The 22,344-nt window shown below is 57.9% G+C and overlaps 1 protein-coding gene across 2 annotated transcripts in view; it reads right to left on the minus strand.

Moving 5' to 3' along the window:
* The window catches only part of NEK6 (NIMA related kinase 6), an 81,454-nt gene that overhangs the window by 35,377 nt on the left and 23,733 nt on the right, over positions 1-22,344 (minus strand). The window contains exons 1-2 of one of the 2 annotated variants that reach the window (XM_059143011.1): positions 17,460-17,628; positions 8,155-8,273 (exon numbers count right to left, since the gene is read on the minus strand). In XM_059143011.1, coding sequence (XP_058998994.1) covers positions 8,155-8,244 — 90 coding nt within the window. In that variant the 5' untranslated portion in view covers positions 8,245-8,273; positions 17,460-17,628. Of the gene's footprint in view, positions 1-8,154; positions 8,274-17,459; positions 17,629-22,344 lie in introns of those variants that run through there. The other variant, XM_059143012.1, reaches the window with a different exon arrangement.

The following is a 22,344-nucleotide window of genomic DNA, read 5'->3' on the forward strand; positions in this document are numbered from 1 at the left end:
ACCCAGAATCATGAGAACACGTTACTCTAAGATCGGCTTTTCCCTCTCTCAGTAACTGATGGATATTGTCCAATGACGGGGATTTAAATAACTGTACAATACTCTATATGCTCTCCGGTAAGCTTGTTTCCAGTCTGTGGTCACTATAAATAATGGTGCAATAAACATCCTTATGTATATTTCCTTATGCGTATTTCCTGGGTCCCTGGCTGGTGATCTTGGGCAGTGACCCAAGCCATCCCACTCTGCCTCAGTTTCCTGTCTGCAAGGCAGAAGTGTGGAAGCATGTCTGTCTCACAGGGTCGCTGTAAGGACCACGTGAGATCGCTGAGCGCCCCCCCACCCCGACCACACACACATACACACACAGTAGGTGTTCAGTGGTCCTTATGACCAACCAGCCGGGGCTGGAGCAGGAGAGAAGGCCCCTGAGCAGTTACTCCTCACTCCCACTCTTGGCCTTTCTGAACCTGCTCAGACCCAGCTCTGTGCCAAGGAACATCCCCCCACTGCCCCCTGCTAGAAGTGAATGATGGAAGTCTGAGCCTCGAAGCCCACTGTCTCCTTCCCTTAGCAAGGTAAGTGTTGGGCCAACTTTGACTCTGAAGTCTTGAGGCCTAATTACCTCCCCTGGTGAAGGATTTGAAGCCGCTCCCTACTGGGGGCTGAGCAGTGGGGGAGGGGGGCTGGTGGAGGAGAAAGACCACATTCTTATCCAGCACTCGCTAGCATCTGTCAGCTAAGTTCCTAAATAAGAGCAATTAACCCACCTGTACACTAAGCGCCCATTTAAGAAGAGTGAGCATTTATTGAGCACTTACTGTGTGCCATGCACTGTGCAGAACACTGCCCATGACCCCGTAAGTAGCCATCACTATTATCCCCATACTTCAGGAAACTGAGGCTTGTGGGGAGGCAGGGACCGGCTCCAGACCTCACAATGAGTCATGGGCGGGATCTGACCCTGGACTGGGGACTCTGCAGTCTCTCCCACTGAGCTCTACCAGGTGACCTCCCAACTCTGATTCGTCCTCTGCATTTCCTTCACGATCCCATGACTAGCCAGGACTAGGCTTCCTGACTCCGTTGGCTTCTCTCTTCCAGGAACCTCAGCCTCTGCCCTCCCAAACACGGGCCTCTCCAAAAATGCACCCCTGTCTTCGTCCCCTCCATGTCCCCTGAGCACAGGTGTCTGACCTGCCCAGAGCAAGAGCTCGGGGCCTGTTTGTCCAATGACACAAAGGAATGTGCCCCAAGCAGCCCAGTGTGCCGTGGGCCTTTGGGATGCAGCTACTGGCCCTTCCAAGTGCGGCCGAAGTCCCACCACCTCCGAAGGAGGCAACTTTCTCACACCCGGAGGGGTCACACTTGCCCTCGAAGCTGCCAGGACGTCCATGGGGCATTGGGCACCTACCACGGGGCAGTTCCACACCAGCTGCTCCCACAGGTTTTGTGACTGAAACCGCCTCACGCCCTGGTAAGGCAAGGCTCCTTCATCCCATGTCATAGAGAAGGGAACAGAGGCGCCATCACACGGCTGGTCCGTGGGGAGCTGAGACCTGGACTCCCCGATAGACCCCACTGCTGCTGCCCCAGGAGACTCCCCAAGAGGACAGGGGACATCCCAGCCGGCATCCCAGCATCTCCAGACTCCAGTCGACATCTGCATATGCAATGACCCAGATTTGCATTTCCTGTCACAACCCATTCGACCTAATTAGAGGAATGAGCAGCAAGGCTGGGGCAGGGGGCGGGTTCCTCCCATGCAGGCAGCACAGCACCCCGTGGCAGGGGGACAGTGTGGGCAGGCTTGGGGACACCAGCATGGTCACAGGGGTGAGGATCACAGGTGGGGTCCCGTCGCCCCCCCCCGCCCTCTGTTCAGGCAGGCGCAGTGCCTGAGCAGTAGGGCCCAGACTATGACGTAACTCAGGGGCTGTGAGGGCAAGAGGAGAAGGTGAAGGGAGTTCTTGGTCCATAAGACCAGGCCTCTCCCCACTGCCACCTCCAAGGGCTTCCTCCACTCCTCCCTCAGCGAGCTCTGCTCTGGCTCCTGTAGCCGAGTGAGTCCATGCGCGACATCAGGGGAACATCAGTGATCTCGGCCCCAGGGTTTCTCTGAGGATTCCGGGACCTGAGGTTGGTGCCAACGGTCTGGGAAGCTCTGAGCTGGGGGCCCCGACCGGCTCGCACTACGCTGGCTCGAGGGTGGTAATCCCAATCGCCTTTCTGAAAACTGCTCTTCTCGCTGTGTGCACGGGCCCCCGTTCCGTCTGCAGCCCCGTGCTGGCTCCTGGGGAAGTGAGCACCAGCCCGGGGTGGGGGGCACAGCCTGGCAGATGGGTGACTGCCACTCTGGCTCCCTCAGCGGAGACACTGACACTGGGGAGCAGAGGGAGGCCTGGGTTCAAACCCCAGATCTGCCAAGCGCTGGCTCGGGGCTGCGCACAAGCACTCTGAGCCTCAGTTTCCTCCCATGTACAATTCAGGTGATAACGGTGCCCCCTTCCGAGGGCTGCGGGGGGTGGGTAAGCAGGTTACTGAGTGAAGGCACCGGGGAGACGCTATGTGGCTGTTACTGTCATTAGGGGTATCACCGTTGCTCTGTCTGCAGAGCGAGGACTGGGGCTACTACACCTGCCTCCCAGGGGGCTGGGGACCAGCCGAGGCAGGGAGCTCTCAGGGGCTGTACCGCCATCCCCATCCCTTTGAGGGTCTGTGCTGGGGCTACTGCCAGCTCTGGGCTCTTCAACTGTGAAAACTAAAATGAATTTGGAGATCTAAGAACAAGATGGGTGACAGCCATGACGTCAGACGCCATGCTGGGGTTTCAGAGTAGCCCATCTCACTCAGTCTTCACGGCCCCATTTCACAGATGAAAAGCTGAGGCTCAGAGAGGTTGCTGATCCACTGTCACCTGACTGCAGAAAAGCAGGGAGGTGCCTGTGTCCCTGTAGCTTCTGACATCATTGTCCCCTGCACGGGTCACACCCAGCACTGTTTGCCGAGGGACTGTGCTACACAACGGGCTCGCCTCACCTCCCTGTCTAGGGCTAGGCTGTGGGACACTCGCAGGGAAAATGCTGGCAGAAGTCATTTCTGACTCCTCACCTGCCTTCTCCAGTGTGGGAGCCCCTCAGGTCTCCCCCAGAGGAGGGGCAGGTGGGTGGAGAGGCTGGGAAGGAGGTGGGAGGGATGCTGACCGCAATGGGCAGAAGGAGGGGGTCTGCACTGCCCTGGACAGGGAAATGCCATCTCAGAGAGAGGAGGAGCCTCGGGGAGCAACTCTCTGGACCACAGGAGGCTTGGCAGAACCAGGAGCCCAGGAGAGGGCCAAGGTCCCCAGGTCACCTCTATCCCCAGTCCCACTGCCCCCCACCCCAGGGTGCATCAAGGCTGGAAATGGGTGTGGGGGGAGCAGTGAACCACTCTGGAAAGCTCAGAGAAACCCAGGCTCTCTTCTCCAAGTCAGATCAAATTAGGCCACAAACACCTCCCACCCCATGCTAATTTGAGTTTAAAATATTTGAACCACAATAAGCCTCAGCCATCGACAAATCCCTTAAAAAAAAAAAAAAAAAACCAGGAGCATAAAATCACATGTTAAAAGAATAAAAATGCATTCGCCCAATTAATTTCCTGAAATCTCATTAAAAAATTTAGCCTGACTAAGTCAGACTTCTGACCTGAATTTTAATCATCTTTACACTGAATGGGTCTTTTTTTTCTCTGATATTTGCAATGCATCATTAATTTTAAGGCAACTGTTTCTGTGATTTTAAAAAGCATACTTCATCAGAATGACATTTCCTGTAAACGAATTTCACCTTTAAAGACATCTGACACCGTGTATAGGGAGTTCTAATGGATTCGGTATATGTGTATACGGTGATGGGTTTTAAGTCTGTGTAACACAAAAGAAGGGCAGGGTTTACACAGAGTCCATATTGTCAGGCTCTTTCCGAGGCCGACCCCACTCAGCTCTCCACAATCTGGTTAATTTCAAACCCAAAGCTCATCTTCCGGCTTGCAGACCTGGGGGCGAGAAGGGGTGCCGTGGGTCCACGGGAGGAGGAGGCCCCTGGCTCTGCTCCTCAGGACCAAAACGCACCCGGTATTTATCTCGGTTACCTGCCCTGCTCTAGTGGGTTCTGAATAAGGCCTGGTTCCTGGCCAGTGGGCGGATGGGACAAGGAAGAGCCAGGTTTCATGTTATTGGGACAACCACCGCCATGACCGTCCTAGCCTGGAGATCTCACTCAGCTCCCAGGGCCATCAGCACATGGGAATAGCATGCAAGGTGCCCAAAACATGGGAGTCACCTGATAACAAAGCCTAGCATCACCTCAGCGCAGCGGGTCCCTCAGGACAGTTCCCGCTGGCTGAGCTCAGAGAAAGCTGAGCTTACACATACCTAAGAGAAGCTGGGTCTGGCCCCAGTGACTAGCATCAGCCAGAAACCTGGGTCCTTCCTTGACTCAGCTCTCCCTCATCCCTTCAGCTACCAAGAGCACTTGGTTTCATCCTGCAAGTCTCTGGAATCTTCTCTCCGAATATCCAGCCATTTGAGACCACGGAATCATCTCACCTGGCAGAAGGCAGCGGCCTCCTCATCTCCTATTTTCATCCCACTTGTGCCATGAGTGCCTGCAACCAGTGATCTTTCTAAAATGCGAGCTCCCTTGTCCACCCGAACCCACTAACGGGCTCGCCCCTCATTCACTATAGACTCAATTCCAAATGACGCAGCCTTTCACACAGACCAGCCATTCCCCATCCCAGCACTGGTATTTAAACCCTTGCCTAACCTGACTGGTCCTGCACCTTCAGGCCGGCCTGGCTCCTTCCTCTTCCCGGGATAGCCACCTCTCCCTGTCCTGCCCCAAACCATCGCCAGCCCACCTGTCCTCTCTCTAGAACCTTCCCTGCCCCCCCCCTCTGGGCTCCCTCAGCGTCCACCCATCCCTCCGTGGGACCCTGCCCCTTGCACGAGGCCCCACTTCTGGGTCGGGCAGAAAGGAGGCAAGAAACGAGACAAGCATTTGCTGAATTTACAACACGTCAGCAAACACTTCTTGGATTTTAACAGCTGTTAATATGTGGCCGTTAAATCTTACCTAATTGCCAACACTGCTTGGGGAAGATTCTCATAAAGGTTTTGGCCTGTGCGATTCAGATCCAGAAGCGGCCGTCCCATCCTGAGAAGTAAGGCGCATTCCTCTTTCTCTGAACAGGGCCCAATATATCTGAACTTGGCACGCCCCACGCAGCTTTGCAAAGACTTTCCAGATGGAAGACACATTAACCAGGCCATTCTCAGACAAGAGCACCTTTTCCCTTCTTGCAAATTCACATGACTCTTAGTCGGTCAGCTCTGTTTCATTCCTGATGAAAAACGCTCTGCCGCGAAGTGGTAAAGTCCTAGAGCATCCGGCCTTAGAGCTCTTCCCCTCAATTACATGCACGCCCTCATTCACTCATTTGAAACCTCAGTAATTTCACTTGTGACTCCACCGGGTTCAGCAAACGTGTTTTAATAAGCGGACGGCTCTCACAGCTAGAAAACTCCCAGAAATGATAAACCACCAGCCTTGGGCACAGAAACTTAACAGAACCAGTTTGAGTGGTTGCTAAGTGGTCCCTTCTACACTGTGGGCATTTCAGCTCTGGGCTCCTGAACCACGAACATGAAAATGAAGGCTCAAAGAGAAGAATGAAATGAGTGGCACACATTTCCTTAACACCCACGACGTCCGACGCCATGCTGGGGGTTTAGAGTAGTCCATCTCACTTAGTCTTCATAGCCCCATTTCACAGATGAGGAAACGGAGGCTCAACTCATTTACCAGCTGTGGCCTGGCTGGTGAGGGCTGGAGTTGGGATCCGAGCCCCACCTGGTCTGGACCGAGTGCAGTACTCTCGCCATTGAGAGCCCCAGCTCCTTTTTCTAAGGATGATTTTAGGGAAACAGCAGGGCCTCCTGCCTTCAAGGAAAATGCCTCTGCTGTCAATCTGAGGTGTTTCTATGTCCCGAAACAGGCAAGATTTGGGCCACGATGTCTCCCCAGATGGTGTTTAAATACCTGCACTTCATGAGCAGAGGAGAGAGGAAGCGGCTGCCTGGCCTCATTCCCTTCTCGCCCCGCCCCATGCCATACTGGTGTCTACACGGCTGCGCACCCTAGTTTGGCAACCCCGGCCAGATGCTGGTGGGACGCAGGGCTCCTTTGCTGACGGCCGCTGCCCAACGACGGGAATCGTGTCTAATTCCACTTAACTGTGTCATTACCCACTCCAACATGTGCAACCAGACGCCCGGACGCCGCCGCCCGCCGCCGCCTTGCCTTGTTTGCGAAATAATTACGGGGCTCTCTCCTCTGCCAAATGAGGCTGTAATTAACCCTAATTGCTCAAAATGCAACTGGCTAATTCTGGGAGATTAATCAAGGGGGACTCAATTGTTAGTGAATGACTTAATATGACAAATTGCTACATTACCCGAGGAGGCCGCACTGGCCCCAGCATCAGTGAGCTGTCCTGGTGGACTCGGCACCAGCAGCATCCACGGGCCTTTGGGCTTTCTGGGATCTACCTCCCCAAATTCCACCTGGGAAATGGGCCCGTGTCCCACCCAGTAATGGGAGTGGAAAGCACCAACAGGGCAGATGCCCTAGGACACTGTGTGTGTGTCGGGGGCGGGGGTGTGCATGTGCACACAGACACATGCGTGCGTGCATACACACACACTAGTCTACTAGTTCCCATGTCTCACCCCTGTGTGAATCTATAAAATTGTTCCTTCTTTTGGGCTGATGGAGCCCCACACAGGGAACATGGGTTGATGAAAACTCAGGTGTAGGAGAAGGATCTCAGACTCAGCTGCCTCCTTGACCAGGCGCTTTTGTGCAGTGCACACCCGCACAACTGCACATGGCAGCCCTGGCCAAGTGGGTCAAACAGCAGTCCACCTGACGTCCTCCAACAGGAAGGAGTACTTAGAGGTTGCGACGAGCCTTCTGGGACTCAAAAAGGTAGCTGTCTCAAAGTTTCGCCCTGATTTGGGTCTCCTAGCTTTGGGGAAAAAGCCAACCCTAGACATGACTTTTCATCATCCCAGGCTGTCCCCAGGGACCCACAGCACCTGGCTCTGTCTGACCTGGCCTGCCTGCCCCCACCAGACCTCTGCGTCCCAATTCCTCAAGGCGGCCTCTCTGGCCATCTAGGTAGGATCATGTGCTTTCTGGAGCTCCAAGGGTCCCTGAGTTTCTTCTGCCCTGTTTCCTCCCTTTCTCTCCCATGAGGCTGTGTGCCTTCTAAGAGCAGACATGCTTCTTCCCCATACACAGCCACATGTATCTGCTGTTCATGAACTCAGCCGGCATCGAGGGGCTCCTCTGGGCCTGGCCTGGGATGATGGGTTGGGTATAGCCTCGCCCCAGACGTCCCATTTAGGAACAGGAACCAGTTCCCCAGTGGGATGCTGTGGCCAGAGCCCAGTGCCTGGGCCGCACAGGGGAGGGAATGGGAGGGAACAGGAAGGCTCCCTAGAAGCTGCAGCATTTGGACCAAGGCCTGGAGGAGGAGCGGGGAGAGGCCCTCCAGACCCAGGAAACAGCACATTCAAAACCCGCAAAGGATGCATGAGCTGGGAAACCCAGAAGCCACCTTCGGAAAAGCTGCGGGAGGCGGCCTGGCTCTCTGAGGATCTGCAGAGCGTGAGGCAGGTGTAAAGAAACCAGTGCCCTGAGGCTCTGTTGGTTCTAGACGAAGAGGGCTGAAGAGGGCCAGGACAGAGCTAAAACCAAAAAGGGAAGCTGAGAGTGAGGAAGCTGAGAGTGAGGAAGCACTTTCTGACCCCACGCACGGGCTGCCTGTTCCCCAGAGCCCCTCACTCTCTCCTCTCTCCTGACCTTTCTAAGCAGCCCTGATCCCGCTGAGACAAAGTTGTTCCATTCATAGGGAAATCCTGGAGTCCGGCCCAGAGAAGGCGTCTCTGAGTGCTGCTGAGTGGTATCAGGGCTGACCAGGTTGGTACTGAGCTGCACTCCCACCCTTGGAAACATTCCAGAAATGACTCCGTCTGGGTGGGGTAGTCAGGGACCCGAGCTCCTTGTCGAGGCCCCAGCGCTCTGCAGACAAAGGCAAAGGGCTCACCTGTGGGTCCGGGGCATGGGCAGGCCCTGGGCTGTGGCAGAGGTTGTTCGGGCTCCCTCCAGGGGGCATGTGGCTGGGCTGTCCGGCCATCCTGCATGCCAGCCTCACGGCGCACGGGGCTGCAAAAGAAAACGCAGGCTTTCTTAGACGCATGCCTGTTCACCTTCTCCCCTTGACGGCCCTGGGCTGGGGGACGTGCGTCCGTTCACCCCATGTTCTGGCGGGGGTCCTGGAGTGCAGGGCTGGGACTCAAGAGCCCACGTGACACACCTTCCCTCCAGTACCCCGTTTGACAAGGTTGCGAGGGTTGTCCCCACTGCGGGGAGGGGAAACAGGCTCTGCACAGGGCAAAGTCTAAAGGCATCCCCTCTGCCCCAACCCGGCCAGCAAAGGAGGTGCCCATTCAACTCCACAAGTACTAGGCTCCACAGCCTGGTTCTTACTTTTTTTTTTTCTTTAAAGATTTTATTCACTTATTTATTTGAGAGAGAAAGAATAGTGAGAGAGAGCACAAGCAGGGAGGAAAGGGAGAAGCAGGCTCCTTGTTGAGCAGGGAGCCCGATGCGGGGCTCCATCCCAGAACCCTGGGATCATGACCTGAGCTGAAGGCAGACGCCTAAGCGATTGAGCCACCCAGGCTTCCCACCAAAGTCTTGTTCTTTCCCATTATTGTCCTCCCTGTCTCCTGGGGGCAGTTACAAAGTCCTGCCCCCATGACCACCCCCACAAAAACCCAGGTTGACCGCCCGGGTGGCCAGGAGAGAGACGCTGAGTCAGACTGTGTAGCAGCAGCAGGAAGGACCCAACATCTCCATCCTTGCTGGGCCCTGGTGCTCCAAGTGCAGGGAAGGCCAAGGCCATGGGTTCCCCCTCATAGGCATAAACCTCTGGGCAGGTGCAGAGCCCTCTGCACAAGGGAGCAGTCCCCTGCACCTCCACGGTTTGGGCTGCCATGTCAGAGGCCCTTAGGAGAGTCAAGGTTGCTAGCTGCCAGTTGCCATGGTAACCCCAGCTGACTGAGCGACCACTATGTGCCCGGGCCTGAGCGAAATGTCATCTAAGAATCACTCCCGATGCCAGCCTCCCTGGCAGAGCGCTGCCTCTGGGGCAGGGCCCAAGGCTGAGGCACAGAGAAGCACTGTACAGCTGGAGGTGAGAGCCGGCACCCGGCTACCGCGTGCAACCCTCCGGGACGCAAGGGGAAAAGCCCTCCTCCTTGGGAGGAAAGCCTGTCCTGTAGCCATAGGCGTTTCTGCAGCACCTCCTGGGTCCAGGGCCAGGCCGGGGCTCCCACAGGGCTGAGGAGAATAAAAGGGGCCAATGCCCAGGAGGTCCCTGTTGTAGAGTAGGCATGGGTAAGGGGCCCCCGAATCTGGCTGTTGCTGCTTCTGCCAGACCCCCTCACCCCCGGCTGCCCCACAGACTCCACACGCCCCAAACAGAGCCCCTCAGGACTGGCCCAGGCTGTCGGAGCAGCTTTGTCTATACCCTCCGGAGAGCCCGAGTCCCTAGGAACTGGCAGCCCCTGGGACAACTATTAATCAATGACCAAGGGGTCCAGTGTGAAAGTGCCCTTGGCTGGGTCAGGACACTCAGACAGTGGGAGGCGTGACTCATGCTCCAGGCCCTGGGTGGAGGCTGCGGGTTTGGTCTGAGATCACACCCCAGCTCGTCGGCTTCTCCCACTCCCTCATGGTTTGCTCACTCGCAAGGCCTGCGTCTGGAGAACCAACCGAAGACAGCACTTTCTCCCGGACTCTGCCTCTCTCCATCTACACCCAGCAGCCAAGCCCCAGGCTGAGAGCTGTCCCCGGGTCCAGCGGTTCGGCAAGCTCCGCTGCACAGACCTCCCAAGTCAAGGCGCACCCTCGTGAACACGGGCGTCCTGGCGGCGGGAGAGGAATTTTCCTTTCCTTCTCCGGCTGCCGCGGGTGGCATCCAGCCCGCCCAGGCTCAGGGATGTCTGTGATGCCTCATCAAAGGATGTCCCACTGAGCTGGACTCCAGTTCTGCCTCCCTAGCTCTGCCCTCGAAGGTTCTCCAAGCCTCTCTAGGCCTTCTGGGGTCCAGTGCCCACTCTTCCTCGGTGCCCTCAGGACAGGCCGACTCCTCCCTCACACGCGGAACACGGGCAGCTCCTTCGGGGTAAAGCTGCTCTCGAGCACACAGGAGATGGAAGAAAGCAAGGCAAGCAGACTCGGGCTCACAGGGGAGCCCTCGGCAGTGGGGAGTGCCTGCGGGGCGAGGGTTGTGTCCAGCCAGGCGTGGCCCGTGCTGTCACCTGGTTGTGAAGCTGCCAGCCCTGAGCCAGGTTCAACCCACAGACATGGCATTTTATGGACAGATTTCTTGCTCTCTTTTATCTCTTGTCCTGGATCCAGGGCAGGAGAAGGGTGCTGTGGGGGTGTGTCTGTACTTTGGAGGCCTCTCGCCACCCCCCACCCACCCATTCCCCTGACTCTGTCCCAGTGTGGGACTCACCTCCCACCCCGGCCCCTGGGCCTCCCGGCGCCCATGCCTTGCTCACCAAGCCCTCCTCTGTGAGGGCCACCGAGGCTTCCTGAAATGCAGATGGGACCACGGCCCCCTCCGTGTCTTGCCACCATCTGTGCCTGCGTTCTCACCACGGAGCGCACACCCGCAGGGGGACACAGTGAGGCCCTGGAGGAAAAGCCCCAGGATAAACATGCAAACACGAGCGGCTTCTGGCTTCCGGAGGCAGTGCTGCTGTTACTCGTGGTGGGGTGGGGGGTTGGGCGGGATGTGTGCGTGATAAACGGATTCACAGGGAAGAGAATGTAAAATGCGCATGCATTTTAAGATAAAACCCTAGACTCCTGCAGGCTCTGCGGGCTGCACCCCCCAGACCCCTCGGGGTGACATGTTCACCGTCCTCTGCCCTTAGGGAGACCTCCAGGGAGAGGTTGGAGAAGAACTGTCTTCAGCAAGAAGGTTCTGTCTTTATCTCTGCAAGTGTCAAAGCCGCCCAGTGGCCAGGCCCACACAGGAGCCCACCCACCGGCCCACAGACTCGTGTGGACTACGAACCACAGCGTGCATCTCTACGTCTCCCCCCACCCGCATCTAACCCCACTCAGCCTCTGGGGGCCAGTGGGCCTGGGCCTGCGTCTGCTTCTTGGCCCTGGCCCTCACCAGCTGGGAGACTGGGCAAGTCATACTGGGCAGAGGCTTAGCAGGTGTCTGCCAAGGTCATCTCCACTTGCCCCGTGTGGTTATTAGCGGCACCCTCCCAACAGCTGCACCCGGAGGCTGCAGACTGCACACTCAGGAGCCCACCCCAGGCCTCACACAGGGCTCCAAGAGCACGGCCGAGGGGGTCTCTGGTCTCATCAGAAATACCAGCAATAATGATGAGTCAACAGATGTGTGCCCTGATCATGCGAGGCCTTGCTCTGCACACTTTACCTCTTAGCCCCTCTCATTTAAGAGACCCTGTCTCTCATGGGATAGGGTCGATTATTGTCCCATTTTACAGAACGGAAAACGGAGGCACAGGGAGGTTAAGAGATCTGCCCAGATCCGTGGCAGTGGAGCCACGACTCAGCCCTGGTGGCGTCTTTGTCCGAAACCACCACGCCGCTCTCCTCCCAAGCTCTCAGTGACGATTTCCTTACACACGAGGTGGAGAACTTCCGACGTCATCTCCCCACCGAACGAGCCCCTTTCCTCAAAAATAGGGCCCGAGCTGAGTGGGCAGGGGTAGTCCCAAGGCTGGAGGGCCACAAGGAGCCATTTCCCATCACAGGGGCCTCAGGGACATGAGCCCCTGGAGTCCGGGCCCTCTGGGACAGCATCACGATGACGCAGCTCTGCTGTCCATGGTACCTTTTCTGCCAACGCCCTGGAGCTTTGGTTGAGTTACTGTTCCAGGAAAGAAGTGGCCAAGGAGCATTCTGCAAGTCACAGTCTCCGAGTGTCAGAGAGGGACACTGCAAAGGGGAAGGAGGAAGGGAGAGGAAGGGTGGAGAGGAGGTGGGGGAGGACAGGCAGGGTGGGGTGGCAGGGAGGGAGGCAGGAAGGGAAGGGGGGATGTTTGGGAGGAAGGCAATGAAGGCTCTCCGAACACTGCCGGTGCGCCAGACCTTTCCCATGCATCCTGGGGCTCTTGGTAGACCCATTTTATGGATGAGGAAACAGGCTCAGAGAGAGGAAGCTCAACGTAGTGAGGCCAGTGAGCTACACAGGGGAGATTTGCTCTCAGTGACTCCAAAGCCCCTCCTGGGTCCAAGATACCCCAGCCTCTTGCTCTCCCGGGTGCTACATTTGCAGAGATGGCATTCTGTCTGTACCCCAGTGGAAGCCCAACCCCTTTGCTGGAGATTCCTGCCCCAAACTTTTTCTTAGGGGGTGTGGACGCAGAAAGACCAAGGCAGAGATTCAGAGTGCTGAGCCACGGAGTGTGGGGAAAGCCCTTCAGCACACACACGCCTCCCTGGGCAGCCCAGGGCACTGGCAGCCTGGGCCAGGCAGCTCCTGCCAAGTCACAGAACAATGAGGTCCAGGCTGCCAAGCTCAAGTCAGGGGCCAAAAATGCATGGAATGTGAGACCCAGGCACAGGCCGCACTGAGGACCTTTCTTCCGTGGGGAACCACAGCCCTGCATTTTGGAGGCACCACGAACGCCTAGTGTAGTTCCCAGCCCAGGCTCCCCACATGCGCGTGTCCCCCAGGGGCCCAGGAACCAAATCGGGATGCGCCCAAGGGTTCAGCGAGGCTGCCGGGGAGCCCCAGTGCCCTGGCTCAAATCCTGGCCGGGCTTCATTTTGCCATGCAGTGACTCAGTTTCCTCTTCTGGAAAGTGAGATGTTCCTCTGACGATCGAGAGGACCGAATGTGTTCACAGATGAGAACTCCCTCCAGCAGAGCCTGACACACGTGAATGTCCTTGGAGCCTCTGTCGTCTGCACTAACCCTCACTGGGCAGCGGACGAGCGGCAGACGTGGGGCCTGGGGCTCAGAGAACGGTGGGGACTTGCCTAGGGCCACATAGCTGGTGAGCAACAGAGCCGGGGCTGTTGGCTCCCAGGTCAGGCTTCATCGGCCTCACCGCATGTCCTCTTTGGGACCACTCTGGAACAAATGCCTCCATGGCTAATGTGAACCGTGGCTACCTTTGCAAAGCACCATGACCCTCTCCTCGCGGCCTGGCCTTCAGCTGGAGCTCCTACTCACGCGGGCCTTGGGTTTCCTTCAAGCATCCCCGGAAGGGGCTTCCTCCTGGGCTGGGTGAGGAGGCTTCTCCAAGGGCCTTTCTGTCCCCTGGATAGACTGTCACCTGGCCGTTGCCTCCCAATTTCTGGAAACTTCATCTAGAGGCGTCGTGTCCCTCCTTTCCCTACTGTGAAATGATGCAGGTCGTGGAGGCTGGCGGCCCACAGAGGCCCTTACCCTCCCCCCGAAAGACGACTTGAGACCCCAGGAAGGCTCAGGGCAGGTTTGGGGGTCTATGCATGTGAGGCTCTGTATGTTGGGGGGGGTCTCGTGGTGATGTATTCATACACCATGTGGGGTCAAGTATTTGATCACGTTTCACTTTGTTCTCAGACCCTGAGGTGGAAACAGTGTGTCCTGCCTGCCTTTTCTTAAACGTATGTGCTCACATCTGCATGCAGTCAGGTTTCTCCCGGCGGCCACAAGGCCACATTCTCGCTGCGTCAGCTGAGGCGGGCACGTCACCTGGACACCGCACCCCAGGCCAGTTTCCCTGAGGAAGGCCTCTCCTCTTCTCAGCCCTTCCAGAGTGGTGAGCAGCTTCACGGGTTGTTTTCCCAAAGCAGGAAACTAGCGCGGTGACTTCACAACCTCCCTCCATAGTCCTCTTTTCTCCCTGAGTAAGTGACCCTGAGTGACCCAACACGGGCACCAGGTGTGGGCACCTGGGGGTTATTTCCACTCGGCCAGTAGGCCCCTGGTGGCAGAAGCCTAGGACAGGTGCCTGCTGCTGGAGAAGAGAGGTGCCACAGGCTGGCCCGGCCCAACACACCCCTGCGGGCCCCTTCGCGAGTGGAGATCGGAGGCCCAGCAAGGAGACACTGCAGCTCCTGGAGCCCGGCCACGGGTGGGGTCAAGGCAGGACCAGCTTCGGCCTCAGACAACACTCACATGAAGCGCCTCCCCTGAGCTGAGTGATCAGAGTGGCTCCCAGGCAGCCCCAGAGGGGCTGGCGCTCCCATTCTGCAGACGAGGAAAGAGGCTTTGAGGAGAAACGGGACTTGCCAACATGTCGGAGAACTCTGCCTTTACACTCGCTTCCTGGACCAGCAAGGCTGTGAGCCCCCAAAGAAACCCGACTTCATGTCCGAGTGCAAGGGCCTGGGGCCGGAAGGAACATTCTGCACACGCAGATGGGTTGGCAGCGAGGGCAGGACAGCAGCGCCCCCCGCCCCCCAACTAACGCGGCACATGCTGTGTACTCAGCAGGCACACGCCAAGTGCTGCGCATACCTTGTTCCCTCGTGGGCACGCTAGGTGGGGGCCGCTAAGATCCACCCGGTGTAGAAGAGGATACAGAAGTTCAGACTGGTTAAGGGATGGGCCCCAGGTCACACAGCAGGCCATGGGCAGGACTAACACTTGGAACCGAGTCTGCCGGACTGCCCTAGTCCATACTGCCTTGGAAGAGAGAACGAATGAATGAATTCCAGTCCAGAGGTTTGGCTCCAGCTGCTGTGTCCTCCCGCTACCCCAGCCCCACTTCTCTTCTGGTCTTGGGATAAGCAGACGTTACCCATTCATCATTTGACAGGAAGCAGCCAGATCTCGGGCCAGAGTCACGGGGGCCTGGGAGCCATAGGGGATAAGCCACAGACGGCGTCTGGTTTCCTGACTGGTCCTAGGTCCCCTCGCTCCCCATCCCTAAAGCCAAACATGCTGCTTGGATGTCTAAGCTTCAAGACCTGCAGGAGTCTGTCTTCTCTAAGACCCGGGGCCATGACCAGCCTCTTCACAGGGAGGGTCTTGCAGAACCCGGGGCCGCTGATCTCCTGCTTGCTAAGCCAACCTCCAACCCACGGCAGGAAGGCTCCCCTCTCCCCCAGTCCCTAATACACCTATCACAATCTGCAGCTCCCACCCGAAGGTCCCTAAGACAAGACCCGTAGGCCTGCACCAGGCATTCCAAGTTCTGCCCAGCTGGCCTGGGCCTGCCTCCTACCTTTCCCAACTCTTCCACTCCAACCCCAGGCCCCTGAGCAGAGGGGCGTCCCCCTTCCCAACCACACACACCCACGGGGATCCTAGGATGGTCACAGGCAAAGTCACACACATACAGCAGGACCAGATCCTGGGTCCTACTGAGGATCGACACCTCCTGTGGGTTCCCGGGCAAGTCGCGCCTTGTCTGTCTCCATCCATAAAGAAGAAACAGTGGGACCCCAAAGAGTGGGTGTGCAGGGGCAGCTGGGGACTACGCAGGCCCCTCTTCCCCCTCTACTGGTGTCCACACAGCAGAGTCCTTCCCTAAGCCCACCGTATGGGCACCAACTGGTTCCTAGGCCACCCTCTCTTCCTCCTCTGCAGGCCTTTGGAGCAGGAGCCAACGTCTGCCGTCATCTTGAAACCACAGGTCCCTCGCCTGGGGCCTGGATGCACACACTTCGGACCAGTCAGGGATAGAGGGTCGGCGGTTGCTGCCCTGCGTCTGGAGCCCCAGGCAAGGAGCACACGCCCTCCTGTGTGTGGTTCCCACCGTCTGAGCTCTGGCAGAAGTCACCAAGCCATTCAAAACACACCTCCCCTCCCACGGCACGGCTGCCCAGAGCCTTTTTAAAATTGAGAAGGTCCCTAAGCACCTTTCATTTCCTCCTACTAGGATAATAAAACTCAATTCTGGAAGAAAAAAAAATTGTAGGCGCTGTAAACATCTCATCTTTCAGGAAAGGAGCAACAAGGCCGTTGGTTTATGTCCAGGAAGGTCTCTGGTTCCGGGACCCGGTGAAGGCCATGCTTCATCTCACCCACTTGGAAGAGGAAGATATCCGGCACTTTCTAAGTGCCAAGGAGTTAAAAGGCCGCGCCTCCGCACAGCCCTGCGGGGATGTCTGCAACAACCCTGTCTTACAGAAGAAGAAATCAAGGCACAGATAAGGGGCCCGCCGAGCCCCTGGCTCTAGCAGATGGCAAGCGCTGTGTTTAAACCCAGGCCTAACTCTCTTAAGTCTGGGTTTTCATCTCATGTGCTTGGGGCAAGCCCTGCAGACTGGAGCCAGAGGAAGGTGGGATCTCGGCCTGCTGGGAATGTCACACCCTTTGGGCAGTGCCCCCGTGCTGAGGACCCCTAGCCCTCTGATAAATGAACTCATTCTCTCCTCCAGGCCTTAGCAGACTCTACCCCCCTCCCCGGAATGAAGTGCCTCTGGCAAATCCGGCTCCTTCTTCAGAGCTGGAGCGGGGGTACCTCCTCCAAGCAGTCTTCCTGGACTCCCCCGGTCAGTGACTCCCTGGCTCCACAGTGTTTGTGCCCGTGTTGTCACTGCCTGCTCACGTTTTTCTCTCTCCAACCGGAGATTTCCGCAAAGGCAGAGACCAAGCCACTCACCTTTGTGGCTCCAGCAGGCCACAAAGGTAGGGCCAGGTTAAAGGCTGCTGACCCGGTCTGTAAACACCAGAGGCCAGGAAGGAAAAGCCTGGGGCCCCAGGTCGGCTCATTCCGGGGGCCACAGGGAACGGGCAGTTTCAGGGAGAAATTCCTCTACCCCCCCGCCATCCTGTCCCAGACCGTGGCTTCAGCCCTGACAACCAGTAACGGAAGGAGGAAACCCAGCGGGGCAGCCCCCAGCCTCAGAGTTCGTAAGAAGTTGGTGCCAGGCCCCAGGAGAACGACCATAATCCCAGAGACGGCAGTTTCTGGTGGGAGAGTCTTGCGGAGAACTCACCACTCAGACATCAGAAACGAGCCCAGGCAGCCAAAACTCATCCCAGAAGGGGAAAAAAATGGCTTTTTCTGCTTCCCTCGTAACCTCAGGCGTTCTGGCAAAGCCCATGATCACTCAGTGTGAAGCCCCTGGTTGGCAATGGTCCTCACCTCCCACCTGGGCGGCGACAAAGGTCATGCCACGCCGAGGGCGCTCACCCGCCGGCAGCCCCCACCTGGCCGACAATCGAGGGGGGCGGTGGTGGCAGAGGCTCGGCCAGGCCAGGTTCCCCAGGAGCCCAGGCTCCAGAAGTCTCTCCCAAAGGCCTCCCTGCCACTGGCCAGGCGCACCCTCAGGGCAAGGGTGGTGGCCCCAGGCGGCAGGAAAGAGTGAGGGGTTCCCCGCGGCCAGGGGCAGGACAAAGGCCAGTACCTTGCAAAGTGGCTCCTGAAGGGCTCAGGAGGAGGGCTGCTCAGCTCAGGTGGAGGGTAGATGTGTGGTGCAGCGGCCTCTGGGGACCTGGGCGGCCTCGCTGTGCCAGGGCGGCTGAAGGAAGAGGGGCTGGCCCTGTCTCGGTACGGGACTTCCCCTGCCCAAGACTCCCATCCCCAGCCACTGCCAAAAGGAAACTCCCCCACCACGCGCTGCTCCAAAAATAGCTCCGCTGTCACCTCCGTGGTGACTGGAACTTGTCACAGCCGCCAGGGAGCCCGCTGCTCCCCAGGGACGGGCATCTGATGGCCGTGGCCACCAGTCTAGGAGAAAACACTGTGTGCCCCACACCGGCAGGCTTGGACCGCCTTCAGTCCTGCTCCCCCATTTTACCTCCCAGGAAACTGAGGCTGGAGGACTAGCGACTTGCTAGGGCCGTGAGCCCAGCCGTGGCAGCACCTGGCTGGGCCCCAGCCTCCCTAACCCATCCCAGGCAAAGCTTGCTCTGCAGGCTCTTTATGAAGGCCTCGCCCCCAACCCGGAACCAGGCACCCTGACAGCAGACGACAGGACTAAACCAGCCTGGGCTTCGGGAGTGCCGAGGTACCCGTCCCGCGTCCCTTGGACTCCAGCCCCACCCATCCCTAATGGGGCCCACCAAGTGCTAAGAAGTATAAAAGTCCTTGCTGTCCCTTTAAAAGCCTCACCCTCTCTAGTCTCTTCCTTTGTAAGGGGGGCCAAATATATCTGTTGCCCTCAGGCGAGAGCTCTGGTAGGCGGCCACCGTGGGTTTGAGTCCTGGCTCTGCCATGTCCCAGCAGATATCAGTATTACATTCTTATTCGGGCCCCATACCCTCTGAACAAGACCACGGATCCAGGAACCAGGACTCGGGGTGTTCCTAACTTCCCTCCCTCCCTAGGTCTTCCCAGCTGCTGTCTGCGCAGGGCCTGGGCTGATGTTCACTCAAAACCCCCTTGCTCGCCTCTGCAGGAGAGAACCCCCGAACCCAGAAACAGATTCAGAAACCGGAAAAGAACATGAAACGTGCCCGCTGGAAAAGGACGGCCGGATTCTCACTTTGGGCCAGGCGAGGTCCTGGACAGCTGCTTACACCAGGGAGAGGCTGAGCTGGCGTACGTGAATGGGCAGGTTCAGAAGCAGAGGGGAACGGCACTCTGCAGCGGGCTCAGAGCCGGGGACCTGCGCGTATATGGGAGGAAGCGGGAAGGCTCCAGGCTGGCCCCAACCCTCGGTCTCCCGTCTCCGAGAAGCACTCCCGCGGCGGACACCTGCCTCCCTCCTCCAGAACGAGAGCCACCTCCACCCTAGGCACCACCTCCCCCCTGTGCCCCATCTGCAGCCCAAGCGCTGGGACTGACACAGGCATATGGCAGCTGAGGCCCCAGAGGACACACCGAGCCGGATCCTGGCACTGCAGCTCGGCCACCTGCCAACATACCTTCCCCGCTGGCCGGGCCCAACTGTCGGGCATATGCCAGGTGCTGGCCCCCTGGGTGGCTGCTGCTGGGCCCAGGCCAGCCTTCCCCAGGCCTGTGGGCTAGGGCCCCCACCCAGGCCCTGGTACATGCCACACGCCTCAAGGACACTCCTCCATGACCCAACTATATGGGTGGGTGTCATCAGCCTTGACTCAAGAGGAAGCTCCCGACGGGCCAGGTCAGGCCCCCGAGTTGGGCACCTTCTGTCTAAACCTTGTTTTTCTTCTGTTTCTGGGCTCCTATCTCCTGGAGAGGAATTCTCCCCAGGGCAGGGACCTGCCTCTAGGGGCTCCTGTGCTCCTGCCACCGGGGACACAGCACGGCACCCAGGGAAAACAGATCCACGCTGGGTAAGCCAACCCCGGGGAGCCTTCCTCTTCCTCCTGGGCCTGAGGAGGATGGTGAGGGCAAGAAATTTCCAGAAGTCTAAGTCAGCTCTACTCAGCCTACACGCCCTCCCGCACTCATGGTCACTGCTGGTCACTGCCCAGCTATCTACCCTGGACATGGACCAGAGGATAGAGCGGTGCAAAGGGGCTTGGACAGGTACCCCTACTCCTCCACCCACTGCAAGGCTCTCGGAGCCTCCAGAGCCAGCATGCGCCTCCAGCACCATCCCCACGAGGCCAAGCCCCGCCACCTGGTGTGGGGACCAGAGCAAAGTGCTTCTCTGGGTTGCAAAACCACAGAGGGGGCCATTGCTTCTAATCTGAGCTAATCGAGGCGGCTTCAGGGAGGTGGTGGCACTGGGTTCGGCTGGGACCAAGCAGCTAGGCTGTAAGGAGGCAGAGAGGCAGCCCAGCACAGGCTCTGGAGTCAGAGAGCCTGAAGTTCAAATCCTGCACTGCCTTGGTCCACACGAGCTCCTCAGGGCAAGTCCCAAAGTCACCTCTTTGCTGTTCCCTCTTCTGCAAACAGGGGGCCAGGTAGGACCCGCCTCTTAGGGCTGTTAAACAAGGACTCACAGGCAAAACACCAGCCTAGGACTACCAGGACCCAGGTATACACCAGAGCTCAGTAAACGTGGCCACAGCTACTATTATGATTACGGTTATCCTCGTCAAAACCATGCTCATTCAACAGCAAGTATTTCTGGCAGCCCTCTCTGCAAACCGACTGTTCACAAAAAGACAGGGCGGGGAGGGGGGCTCCCATCTCATGGCCAGCTGGACCCCTAGGCCTGCGGATGTGGTAGGAGGCACCCATGGCCTCTGGAGGACCCCCCTCCCCCCCAGAAGGTTGGGAGAGGCCCCACGGGCTCCCTGGCATTCTCTCGGAGGCGGGGAAGTGACAGCAAAGCATTTCACAAAGTCACCAAGACGAGGAATCTGAGCCATCCCCCTCCCCCAGCTGCGTCAGTGAAATAAATCTTGGCTGGCGGCTGGTGAGAGACCCTATATATTTATGTGACGATCGTGCCTCATGATCACAGGGCTCGAGGTTTCGGAAGGCGGCGTGTGGCAGGGACGCCGGTGGTCCTAGGAGACTCACTATTTTCCCGCGACTTTTATTGTCCATTACATCCTGGCGTTTACAGGGCTCTGCTCCGGGCCCGGCAGGAACACCGCACACGGTGGGGCTGGCAGGCCTTACTACTCCAGGCGCCGTGTCTGCGGGTCTCATGATCCTGCCCAAGTCTCTGTGTGACACGGAGAACCCAAGACGTTCCGCGGCGCCGGTGGGACAGGACTGGGGATGTGCCCGGAGGCACACATATCCCCACCCCAGCCATCTGCCTGCTTCCAGTCTGCTGTCCCAGGCCGGGGGCCACTGCTAAGGCTGTGGTCTTCCTTGGGCTTGCAAAGGTGGGTTGGGGGGAGACACACACTGGAGTCGCTGCTGGCTCAGGAGGGCTGTGTGCGACATTCTCAGGGATTTTGTGAGACAGTCCGTGTCACTTTGGTCGCTTGAAATCAAACACGGGAGGAAGATTTACACCATGGAATTTGGCAAATACTACAAGTCCGGGCTTTGGACAAGTCCCTCCCTCCACCGCCTTCCAGGGAACCATTTATTAAAGACTTAACAGCACATCCGGCGGGGGGGGGGGGGGAGGTGACCCAGTGGGCCACTTGGGGACACATGAATGTCAGAGTCAAGTGTGAACCCTAACTTCCACTGGCCATGTCACGTCAGGTAAGTTATTTCAAGCTTTGAGCCTCAGTTTTCTTATCTGTAAAATGGGGACATACCTAAATTCCCAGGGCCATCATGAAGCTCAGAGGACCTTATGGAAAACTCCCCGTGTGGGGCCTGATTTGTATCAGATGCTTAATAAATAACTTTTGTCACCTATTCATTCAACAATCTCTTGTCCCCCTCCCCACCCCCCTGGCTCCCATGGGCCAGCACTTACTCTACACCTGGCACTGTCTGAGAGAAAGGGACATATGAATGCCCCCGTGGGTGCAAATATTCTTCCCATCTGGACAGTTCTTGAATGTCTGCAAAGGGATTGATACTTACACCATCTTAGAAAGCAATGTGACAACCTTCCAAGATGGGCAGAGCAGCATTTTTGAGATGGGGGCTCAAGGGTGGGCATTCCTTGCCCGAGGCCACTGTCAGGGGGTAGCATGGTGGGGCTCAGCCCTGAATCCCTACCTCCTGCTCTAGGCCCAGCATGGCACCTATCTCTGAATTCCTAAGCCCAGGTGGACTGGGCCCCTGATGGTGCCAGGCTGACCTCAGAGGCCACACGGAGAGGACAGAAGGACTAGGGGGTGAGGCCAGGTCCTCCAGTCCAGCAACCTGGCTGCTAGTCTTGGTTCCATGGCCTCTTTCCTCCAGGCCCTCCCCTTCCGGGCCCTAGGCTCCCCCTTAAAAGGCTGGGAGGGCTCCAGTTGGGATGCTGGGAGGGCCAGCATCTGTCTCCAGGTTTCCTGGCTTGGCCAAGGCAGAGGCCTCAGGAGTATCATCAGCGCCCGTGCTCCAGCTGGCTCCCTGGTAAGCCAGGGCCTTGGGGGTGGAAAGGAGAAGGGGAATGAGAAGAGGCAGGACCCCGATCCAGCTACACTGGGCTGGAGATCTCACACCCTGCTGGGCAGAGCTCATCGACCCATTTCACAGAGGAGAAGTGTTAAGCTCAGGGGCCTGACCTTAGGCTGGCAGCACCCAGGGCCCACAGCTGGGGTCCCCGGCAGAGATCAGGAAGCCACCAAGCCCCTCAGTTCTGACACCCTCGGGGCCCACAGATGGGATGCTCCTGGCCACCCTGGGCTCAACCCAGAGCGGCTGGGGAACCATTCTGCTGAAATAGGAGAGTGAGAAAAATGCAAGCAATTCAGATGATTCAAGTAACCTTTGAAACTAGGAGGGGGGCGGAAGTGGGTGGCATTTCTGGTGGATTTCACCTCACTTCCTAGAAGGATGCGTCACCGGCT

This window comes from Mustela lutreola, chromosome 12 (genome assembly GCF_030435805.1).
Source record: "Mustela lutreola isolate mMusLut2 chromosome 12, mMusLut2.pri, whole genome shotgun sequence".
Taxonomy (NCBI): domain Eukaryota; kingdom Metazoa; phylum Chordata; class Mammalia; order Carnivora; family Mustelidae; genus Mustela; species Mustela lutreola.